Source organism: Macaca fascicularis, chromosome 14, assembly GCF_037993035.2.
Source record: "Macaca fascicularis isolate 582-1 chromosome 14, T2T-MFA8v1.1".
Taxonomy (NCBI): domain Eukaryota; kingdom Metazoa; phylum Chordata; class Mammalia; order Primates; family Cercopithecidae; genus Macaca; species Macaca fascicularis.
The window spans coordinates 122,741,618-122,753,795 of record NC_088388.1 but is presented as its reverse complement, the minus strand read 5'-3'; the positions used below and the strand labels follow the sequence as shown (position 1 = coordinate 122,753,795).

At 37.0% G+C, this 12,178-nt stretch overlaps 1 protein-coding gene across 1 annotated transcript; it reads left to right on the top strand.

Moving 5' to 3' along the window:
- Positions 1-6,160: 6,160 nt before the first annotated feature.
- LOC102119130 (olfactory receptor 10N1-like) lies at positions 6,161-7,090 on the top strand. Its single transcript, XM_005580269.4, has one exon. It carries the CDS (start codon positions 6,161-6,163, stop codon positions 7,088-7,090), a length of 930 nt encoding a protein of 309 aa, XP_005580326.4.
- Positions 7,091-12,178: the final 5,088 nt, after the last annotated feature.

The following is a 12,178-nucleotide window of genomic DNA, read 5'->3' as shown; positions in this document are numbered from 1 at the left end:
AGCGGAGTGAAAACAGCTGCGGTCACAATTTCCGGAAAGAACCGCCCCTTTCTAGGGACCGTTTATAAAGTAGGGACTACAAGGCTAAGGGATCAACGGAAAATTATTAAACAAATAATCGAACTTTCGCTTGTTTGTATCAAAGGAAAAGTCTTCGACTTTGGAACGTTTGCTTTTTTTATTTGCTCTTTGCCAAGGAACAATCAGAGAACCGGCAAAGAGAGAAAGGGAAAATGCTGCAACAGGAACAACATCAACAATGACATGAAAAACTGCATATTTCTGTAAAAGCTTAATTGCCAAGGGCTTACTGTGTCCTGGGCCCTGTTAATCAAAACTTTATGGACATTATATCATTGACACCTTATCTCTAATGTGAGTCATTTTTCCCCAAGTTGCACCTTCCCTAAAGCACGGGGAAAGATAAGGAGATAGTGCAAGGGACACACATCTGCTCTAATGAGAGACGCTCTAGCCAGGGAATCCCTAGTCTTCCTGTCATGGGTCACTTATGGGATCCTGAAACCAAATGTTTGGGTTAACAATGTAAGTAACTGAGAATGTCTATGCTCATTTACCTGGCTAAAGCACATTAGAAGTTATCAAGGTCCCCATGACTTCTCTATTTCAAAACAACCTATTAAATCTGGGACTTAAAGTGTCATATTGCTGTAGAGAATCTATAGGGAAAGAATACATGATACATATGGAAAACACAGCTTGATTTTGGTCTCTGTGGTGTATTTTTTGTGGATATGTTACTTTCCCCAAGTTATTTGTTCTCTCGTCTGAAACATGGGGATAATGACATACCTCCACTGATTGTTTTTTTGAGATCTAATGAATCTTAGTGGCCATAGAAGTTATATATATATATACACACACACACCCGCATTTATATACATGCATGTGCATGCATAGATGTATATATGTGTATGTATGTACACCACACATGTATATACAGTTACATGCATGTAATATATGCATATATAGTAAAACATAACATAAGTAAAAATTCTATTTTATCAGTACTGGGCCCTACAACCATGTTTTTTAGATGTACTGAACTAATTATGAGAGGAAATTATCCTTTTCTCTGGAGAGAAATCATGTCTGGTATTGTTCCTTGTGACTGTGCCTTCTTTCCATTGACTGAAACATCTGAGCAACAAAAGGGAGGAGCTGGAAACATGGGCAGAGTTCATCATCTGATCCTGCTGGGCTTAGAGCTTAGCACTAAAAGTCTGCCACAGACCAGGCATGCAGCATGGTTAGAGGGCACTGAATCAGGAAACACACAGAAGATGCTGGTTGTTGAAAAGACAACTATGTGAAAATACCCGTAACCGAGCACAATATACACAATTAAACCGACATAGATGAGGTATCTTCACTTAAAAGTCTGTCCTTGTGCCTTAGTGTTGCCAGGCATTCCTCAAGATTGATTCTTACCTTCTTTTTTATACTAATAGGAACCCCAAGTTTCACAATGTCTATGACCATTCAGAATGAAAACATTGCCCAGCCTCCCTTAAAGCTGGTATGGCCTTGTAACTAAGCTCTGGCCAATAGGGTACAAGAAATAATTGCAACACCATGTCATGCCCTTTCAAAGAAAAGAGGATGGCCTCCCATTCACTTTACCCTCTTCCTGCTCACTGGTGTGAATGCAGGTATATCCTGAGCCAGCTTGAACCATAAAGACTAGACCATAAAGCCTAGAGTATTTCCCCTAAAACTGGAGAAGCAACAAGATAGAAAGATCCTGAGTCCCTGACACTCTCATAGAGCAAGTCACCGTATCTTCACAGAATTTTACAGGATAAAGTAATGAATTTCTCCATGGTTTATTACAGCCCTTTGGGTCCTTATCCTACCCTAATACATTTTATTATGATTAATTAAAAAGTAGGCTTTTAAGGAAACCGTCTTCTTCGGAATATGAAAAGCACATTTGCTTATAATGGAAATAGAAATCTGTATATTATGAGAACAATGTCCAATTTACTTTAGCACCCACCACTGTAACACATGTGTCCTGAATTATGCTGGTGTGTGTTGATTATGTTTATCATAGTTTGCTATTTATTTTTCTTTACTTCTTCTGAGAGCCATTTCCCTTCCTGAAATAAAAAGGCTGTCATAGAGTTCTTAGCACTCTATGACACTCTGTTCTGGTTCAGAACAGGCTTTCAATAAACTGTTTTGCTCATTGTCTCATTTCTGTTATTCTCTTTCTTCGATGTTCTATATCTTTATCATCACGGAGAGTTTTAAGTGTACGGTTCTGCTTGTTGTCTCTCCTCTGATGTTTCCATAGCAATTCATCTAAAACTTCCTGCTGTTCTTATCAAACCTGAGCCCTTTATGTGCTCTTAAAATTGTAAACCTTTAAGAAAATAAGTTTTTAAAATGCATGAAGTTATTTGATTAATTTATAAATACGTATAAATTCCGGTGGTTGAATATACGCTTAGGCCTTGTAATTGCAATCTACTATCGATATTGGAGAATAGATTTCAAAAGATCAAATAACAAATGCTCAGACATGTGCACAAATCTTATAAGCATTTATTACATATTGGTGATAACAATTATAATAATAGGTATAATTTTCATAAGATCACTGATAACTTAGAAATTTCATGTTTGAAGATATCACATACAACCTGGGCTCAGCAGAAACTTATAAATGAATGGATAGGTAGGGTGGATTTACAAATATGTATAGTACTATATATTGAGTTCCTACTTGAAACCAGTGCTAATTATTTTACATAGTATGTCAAATTACATTAATTACAGGCAGGAATAAAGCCGGGTCATCACAAATCACTTAGTTGTTTGTCAGAAATTTCTTGGATAATGGTGACCGTTGCTTAAGAGGAGCAATTTTCATTGATTACAAGCAAATATGCTCCTGACAAACCCAAAGCATAGACAAATGCCAAAGGAGATAGGCAGGATGCAGCTCAAGGGTCTAAAAATCTATGAGGGCTTGTAAAGAACATACGTTGCTCATCCAGAGGTTCAGAAAATTGTAGAGAAAACAAGAAACCAGGTTCTAATTTATCAGGATCAACTTGGCTCTGTCACAGAATTGAGTCTGAGCTTCAGATTCAGTCTGGGGCTTAATTCCTACCTCTAGTACTTAATAGTTGTATAATCATGAGAAAGCAATTTAACTACTCTGAGTTCATGTCATCATTTGTCATAGAATGTAATACTATCCTTATTTTAAAGATAAGCAAATTGAAGGCACGGCAGAGTCACAGAATTAGTAAGTAAGAGCCTAGATGTTAAACAAAATCTGCCAGGCTTAAAATCTTGTCTTCCCTTATTGGCTCCTCTCATCCAAGCAGAGAACAATAGAATTCTCTATCTTTTTCAAGGTTATGTCAGGAATATCATCATATGTAATCCTTACACAATTGTGTGAGGTAAGTATTATCTCAGTTCATCAAAAACAAACATTAGTGGATACTCACTATATACCAAGCACAATATAAGAACATCCCACATTTTGGCAATATTTTTCCATTCACTGGATCTTGATTTCCAACATCTAACTACTTTTGTCATTTATCCCCTACATTTTCTTAGTTTAAAAGTCACATAGTACACTCCAGTTTTCTGTACTGAGTTATTAAACCTCTTTTTCTAGGAATATGTTAAAATAACTGCACAGCAGTTAACTCTATTTGCCCTCTGTTCATTAAGCCTAACTGAAATTGTTCAGAAACCTCCCAAGATACCTACGTGAAGAGATGACTAATCCGGATCTTGGAGGCCACCCAGTGGCCATGCACTTGTTCTTTAACAACTAAGGCAAACATACAAACTCATTTCAGGTCCAGATGATTCCCCAGAGAAAGCAGACGAAAGGATCCTGGGGTGGGGAGTTGGGATACTGGGGAGAATGAAGAATAGTAGCTTTCCCCCAACAAGAAACCCCAAAGGACCCCAAAATTCAAAGAACTCGATACAATAAACAGAATCTCTATAGACTTGAGGCCTTAAGACAATAATAGAGTACATCAATTTCATTAAGATCTTGTGATAACACTTTTCCAGGTTTGATTATCACATGATCTAAGACATGTGATCTAAATCTGGTACCTAAGATTGTGTGGATAATTTTGTCCTATTTAAGATATTTTTTACAATAATTCCTTTTCACATTCTTTAGTTGTTGCTGTGACAGAACTTTCCACTAATCATAATTTTGTTCTTTTCCTTCTCTTCAGAAAGGTCCATTTGCCTTCCTTAACTCTCCTCCAGCAAGAGGTAATTATGAGTTACAGCAATTTTGAAGATATTCAAAGCTCATCCTCTCTCTCCTAGCTCAGCAATTAGGTACTCTACATTTCAATGAATATCTAAATTCCTTTTACTAGGCATGGTATCTGAAGCCTAAAGTAGGCTGACTACAACCATTGTTGGCTGGGGTTAAGAAAAAAGACTTAAAATAGTTGAAGGACCAAAGGAATAATTCTAGAGAATTTAAAAAGTTGATCGAAATAAACACACTTGTTGGATGCTGCTATTTCTTAAATCCTAGTGATACAATGATGAGCAAGAATAAACATGGTCTCTTCATAGAACTCACAGTCAGATAATATCCATAAATTCATTTCCAACTTTTCATTCATTCATTCCTCTAACAAATATTTAAATTCCAGCTATTCAGAAGTACTATGGTACGTGCTGCAGATTCAATGACAAATTACAGCCACTACTTTCAGGGATCTAACAGTCTAACAGAACCTGAACTACATTCCTTCAGTATTTCCTGTGTATATGTGGATTATATTCATCTATCTTACCACTTCCATATTTTTAGAGGCTAAAATTATCAATCAATAACTATTACTTATAAAGAGAATCAGAGAAATTGACCAGGAATTGTAAGTGGAAATAAGGGCAATTATTAGTTTTCATATTTGGGAGTATCAAAAATAAATACATCAAAAAAGTAAAAACTGGAAATGAAAATATCCTTCTTGAATGATTCACAAGAGCCTTTATATTCAAGCATTGTCATACCCCAGCGGCAGTTACATGTTCTCAGCATATACAGTTAACTCTTTCCCTTAAAATAAAACAGTCAAATTCATAGAAGCAGTGAGCAAAATGATGGTTGTCATGGGCAGGGAAGAGAGGAAAATGGAGAGTTACTAATCAATGACTCTAAAGTTTTAGTAATGCAAGATGAGTCTAGAGATCTGTTGTACAATATTGTCCCTATATTGTTAATAATAATATTGTATTGTATTCTATACTGAAAATCTGGTAAGAGAGTACCTCTCATGTTAAGTGCTCTTACACAACAAAATAATAAAAAAATTTTAAAAGACAAAAACACACAAAAACTTCAGAATTGAAATATTTATATTCTAAGGATTCAAAAATTCCAATTGTTAGCAAAGATGAAATATTTCATATCTGCGTCTTTATAGATGATGTGACTTCACTCAAACCTAAAACTAGGATATGATAATACATCTCAGCTGCTAATCTCTAAGCAATTTAAAACCCTAGAGTAACAACAAAATTAGTCACTGCTAGTGTCTTTTCAGACAAACGAATATTTCCAAATAAGAACGTGCCAAAACTAAAAAACTAAAAAGTTTATCTATAATTAGAATGATATTAACACAATCCAAATCTTAATGCTCATTGCATTGTATCTCAGTCCATCATTCTTATTAGAAATGTCAATGACAAAATTGACTTTTGGTGAATAATTAGGGCATCTGATCACATCTTCGAGTAACTGTAGAAATATTGAGAAGAGGAATCAGGAGGATCTGACTTACGAGTTGGTCTTTTTAGGGCATTCATTATTGTATCATTAGTTGCGGACATTAATTATGTTCTCTGTTCTCTTAGCCCATCCAACATTTCACCATATTAATGTTTCATTTTGTTTGCTGTCTATAATCACGAACAAATATATCTCAAGATGTGAAGGCATATGCATGCTTTACTAATCCCTAAATGTCTGCGGAAGAATCTCTAATTCTTAATTTCAACATCAACTTAATGTTTAAACAAAAATTGGTGCCAATGAATGTATTGGTATTGTACTTATCCCAATCTGCCTCCACATTCATATTTTCACATATTTTGTGAAAACCCAGACTACCCTTCCATGAACATGAAGAATCACACATTGCTGAATGAGTTCATTCTACGGGGAATACCTCAGACAGAGGGACTGGAGGCTGTACGCTGTGCTGTCTTCTCATTCATCTACCTCTTCAACCTACTTGGAAACTTACTCATCCTTGTAGCAATTGTTTCTTCCTCTACCCTTCACATGCCTATGTATTTCTTCTTGGGACTCCTGTCTATTTTTGACATATTGTTCCCATCTGTAACATGTCCCAAGATGCTATTGTATCTCTCTGGCCAGAGCCCAGTCATTTCTTACAAGGGATGTGCTTCACAGCTCTACTTCTATCACTTATTGGGTTCTGCTGAAGGCTGCCTCTATTCTGTAATGTCCTGTGATCGCTTTGTTGCCATATGTCACCCACTGAGGTATATGCTCATCATGAAGCCTGGAGTCTGTGTCAGCCTGGTCGTGGTAGCCGGGTTGGTGGGTTGTCTTCACGCCACCATTCTGACCTCCTTTACCTTTCAGTTGTCCTACTGTGGCCCCAATCAGGTGGACTACTTCTGTGACATTCCTGCTGTTTTACCCCTGGCTTGCACTGACAGTGCCCTGGCCCAGAGGGTGGGTTCCATAAATGTTGGCTTTCTGGCTTTAACACTTTTGATCAGTGTCTGTGTCTGCTACACTCTCACTGGGATTACCATATTGAGAATCCGTTCAGCAGAGGGCAGGCAGAAAGCCTTCTCCACCTGCAGTGCTCACCTCATTGCAATCCTCTGTGCCTATGGACCTGTAATCATCATCTATCTGAAGTCCACACCCAACCCCTTGCTTGGTGCCATGGTGCAAATATTAAATAATATTGTCTCACCCATGCTGAACTCGTTAATCTATTCCTTAAGGAACAAGGAAGTGAAAAGGTCCCTGAAAAGAGTATTCCGAAATGTTTTACTTACTGTCTGTGAATAAATTATGAGATATTATTGGGAATAAATGTTATAATTAACATTATTCTTTGTCTCTTAATTCTGGATAAGGAATCCAAAGGGCATAGCAAGCACTTGGAGACAGATTTCTTGTCTCTATAATGGGTAGCCAACTTTTCCTGGTTGAGGACAGAGAGGATCTGTAGCAGTCCAAGAAGTACCCTTCAATAGTTCCTCTCTGTATAAATCAATATTCAATTTTACCTTATTTTTTTGCTCCAATTAAAATGTAATTGTTCCTCTTTTCTGTGTATAAGCATTTCAGTTCTTCCATCTTGCGAAGAAGAAGGTTAGCTAACATTCATAGAGCATGATCTGTCTTCTGGGCATTGTGATGAGCATTTCACATACATCATCTTATTAAATCTTCACCCCTATAAAGTAGATTTTATGTAACGTAGAAAAGAGTTTTGAGGATTAAAGTCTTCAAATAGTGAACCCAATGTTACACATTAAGCACCAAATCAGACCTCAAACTCAGCTCCAGTTAACTCCAAATCACCTCCCTGCTATAGATTCCTGTACCACATAGCTACCCTAAGTGACCTGCATGGCAATTTACTCATCCTAATTACTTCTCTCATGATACAAATAAGTTGTTCGATAAATAACTGGTAAAGTAAGTACTGACAGAGGTTACATCTATATACAGTCAGCCCTCAATATTCATGGGTTCTGCCTTTATGAATTCAACCACTGCGATTCAAAAATATTCAGAAAATAAATTTTACAAAGTTCCAAAAAGCAAAACTTGAATTTGCCTCATGTGAGTACTACATTGAATTCATGTGCATGAAATGGTGGTAGGCATTGTACTAAGTATTACAAGTAATCTAGAGATGATTTAAGGCATACAGGAGGATGTGCATAGGTTATATGCAAATACTACACCATTTTAAATAAGGGACATGAGCATATTTGGATTGTGGTATTTATGGGGGTCCTAAAACCAATCTCCTGAGGATACTGAAGGACGACTGATTTGACTTTATTATTATCTCCACTTACTCTATTCTATTACCAATTGTTCCCACCTGTAGATGGTGGCACTGAGATACAGCAATAAGTGTCTTCCTTGTGTACTACATCTAGTTATGCTAAAGCCAGCCCTAGATCCAAGTCCTCTTAAGTCCTGCTGTGTCATCATTTTCCTATTGCACCACACTGCCAATATATCAAAATACTCTTTAGTGTAAAAGCAAGGGGAAAGTCTTTCCATCCAGTGTTGTTGAAGAGAAGATGGTCTAATTATGGGGCTTAATTAGCATGCTCATTTGATTCTCCCAGCAAGTTACATTTTGTAACTTAACTTCCAACAAGACTGGAGTTGATAACTGTTTCTCAATTTTCTCAGAATCTAAAGTGAAAGAACGGGTACTATTAACTGGGGATCCCACAGACACGCCAGCTCCTAGTTTCCATGACATTTTAGTTACTTGTAGTTCTTCTATTCCATTTGTAGTCTCCAAAGTTCCCTTCCTATTTGAAACCAGTAAACAAAAACAAGTAAAAATCTCTAATAAAAATGCTTACTTTACAAATAGCATGAAGCTAAAAGGATAAAATGATAAAGTGAAGCTCCTTCAAGCATAGTTAAATGGTTTTAGTGCACTAGGAGGATTCTAGGGCTCCTCCTAACTTGATTGGCAAAAATCCAAGATGCCACAGCATCTTATTCCCACACATTGGGGATGCCTATTAGAGACAATATGCTGAATTCAAATAACCCTAGTGTTAGTTTGCTGTTCTACTAATGCAGGATATTTGTAGAAGAATCTACATGTCATGATATCTGGTAAAGCCTGACTAGTGTTTAGGGACAGATATTCAACACACTGATACTTCTATAATAGATTTGTTTTCTAGACAATGGAAAGTTTCATAAAAGTAGAGATTATGTGTGTCTTGCTCATCACTGTATCCATAAGACATAGCCCAGTGACATAGTAAGCTTCCAGTGTAGGTTTGTTGAATTAATGAATGGATACCTCTTTACCCATTAAATTATGATGCAGTTGTATATTTATTGATACAGAGGAATATGTGTGAAATAATTAAGGTACGGAATAATATTATGTCTGAATTTAAATATACATTCATGTTTAGGTAAAATTGATGATATATGAAAAACAAAATCTGAATGACCAACTTTTTGGCTTTTTCTAAATTAGTGTTGCAATGGCTGGCACTGAAAACAAACACTAACCATTTAAATCTTTCCTGGATCTAAAAGCACACAACATGAGATTTTATTTAAAACACAAATGCACACATACAAAAACACACACAGACACACACAATCACTTTTTAAAATCTTACCTCATTAACAACTACAGCAGCAAAACCAAATCACCTGATTGAAAAATGGGTAAGGGACTTAAATAGACATTTATCCAAAGAAGGTACACAAACGGCAAATAAGCACATGGAAAGATGTTCAATACCACTAAGCACTAAGGAAATGCAAAATAAAGCCACAATGACATATCACTTCAATAAGGATGGCTACTATTTTTAAAATTACCGTAGTAATAAGCTTTGGCTATGATGTCAGAAATTGGAACCCTTGTACTCTAATGATGAGAATGTAAAATGGTGCAGCTGGTATGAAAAACAGTATTGTATTTTCTTAAAATAGTAAAAATAGAATTACCATATGATCCAGCAATTCCAGCTCTTGGTATATATACAAAAGAAATAAAAGTAGGGTCTTGAAGACACATTTGAACACCCACATTCCTAGCAGCGTTAATCACAATAGGCAAGGGCTGAAAGCAACCCAGCATTCACTCAATGAATGGATACACTAAACGTGGTATACACACACAACAAAACATTATTCAGACTTAGAAAGAAAGGAAGTTCTGACACATGCCACAACATGGATGAGCCTCAATGTTGACATTATGACATTATGCTAAGTGAAATAAGCGAGTCACAAAAAGACTGTATAAATCCAGTAATATGAGGTATCCAGAATAGTCACATTCATGGAAAAAGAAACTAGAATGTTGGTTCCCAGGAGCCACTGATGTTGGAAGGAAATGGAGAAGTTGTTTAATGGTTATAGAGTTTCAGTTCTGCAAGATGAAAAAGTCCAGGAGATTAGTTGGGCAACGATGTAAACAGTTGATCATCAATGGAAATATACTTAACATTACTGTACCATATATTTCAAAATGGTTAAGACGTTAAATTTTATGCTTTGTGTATTTTACCACAATTTTCTTTTTCTGAGACAGGATCTTGCTCTGTTACCCAGGCTGGAGTGCAGTGGTGCAATCATGGTTCACTATAGCCTGGACTTCCGCGCTCAAGAGATCCTCCCACCTCAGCCTCCAGAGTAGCTGGGACTACAGGTCCACACCCAACACCCAGCCAATTTTTGAAATGTCTTTTAGAAATGAGATCTCATTATGTTGCCCCCAGGCTGGTCTCAAATTCCTGGGCTAAAGGGATCCTCCCATATTGGCCTTTCAAAGTACGGGGCTTACAGGCATGAGCCACCACACCTGGCCTACATTTTTTTTTAAAGGTTGCTTATGCAGTTTTCACACATTCTGTGATTTATTAGTTGTCTCCTTTTTCCTATAACTACATCTACTTTAGTTGAACCCTCCCAAATCACTGTTTCTTTATATTTTATACCTCCACTTGGTGTGGGGAGAGAGTTTGAGAAATGTAGTCAAAGGTAGCTTTTCAGAAGATCTGCCTAGAGTAATAATCATAAGTTACCATTAATTGAGTCCTTACTCCTTACCAGGCACTGTGTAATTGCTTTTTATGTATTATCTACTGTAATCTACATATGAGTTCTGTAAGATCATTTTACAGAAGATGAAATGAGATTTAGGGATGTTAGGTAATTTTCTTCAAGCCACACAATTAGTTTGTGGATGTAAATGGGCATCTGTCTCAGATCTTCATGCAGCTATGCACAATACAGCAAATTTTTTGAAACTTTAGAATAAACATTTGGCCTTCCACATCCCCCCAAAAAAACTTATCCTAACTTTTTTTTTTGCCATTCAATCTCTCAGATGCGTATTGAAGGTATTTAACTCGGAAGCTTTAATAGATGTCAGGAAGTACAAGGACAGATACTTCAAGTGCTAGCTTAACATTATTTTTGAACTCCCAGCATATTTCTTCCGTCTTTCTTTTTTTTAGGATGTTTTCTTTTTTTTTTTTTTTAATTATACTTTAAGTTCTAGGGTACATGTGTACAACGTGCAGGTTTGTTACATATGTGTACATGTGCCATGTTGGTGTGCTGTACCCATTAACTTGTCATTTACATTAGGTATATCTCCTAATGCTATCCCTCCCCCCTCCCCCCTCCCCACAATAGGCCCCGGTGTGTGATGTTCCTCTTCCTGTGTCCAAGTGATCTCATTGTTCAATTCCCACCTATGAGTGAGAACATGCGGTGTTTGGTTTTCTGTTCTTGCGAGAGTTTGCTGAGAATGATGATTTCCAGCTGCATTTCTTCTGGCAACAGCCTCTTTCACTCCCTGCTGGAGAACTGCCCATCTCCATCCCACCGTTTAGCCTGTACCCTGCTCACAGAGATCGGCATGTGACTCAGCCAAGGAAGTCAGAGTCCAATCTTGGGGTGAGGCACACAGAAGCAAAGGTAGCTGAGGTAGAACTGGCTGATGGCGATGCCCTGAGGCTGCTCCATGAATTCTAACAGCTAAGGTCCCTCCAGCTGCCCTACTTCCCACCCTTCCTGGGCCTAGTTTTCCATTAGTTTCTTTAGTTCTCTAAGCTACCCCAGTTACTGTTGCTCACAATAGTCAATTCTGTCAATACTAGGTAGGAAAATAAGGTATAATTTATTTATTAAAAAAGTATGCACACATGAAACGCAGTAAATATAAAAACACACAACAAATATGTGTGATATATGTGTCAAAGGAATGTTTAAAAATATTCTTCCACAGAAGTATATTTTACAAAGGAAATGATACTAATCAGGCTCTCTTTCTCTCTCCCTTTCTCTCTTCTCTTCTCTCATTCATTTCTAAGGTGTAATTATACCAAGTAGTTAATTGCTCCCTTGCTCAAA

Bases quoted from the DNA above. Each gene is read 5' to 3' on its own strand.
- LOC102119130 (XM_005580269.4), top strand. From the start codon at position 6,161: ATGAAGAATCACACATTGCTGAATGAGTTCATTCTACGGGGAATACCT.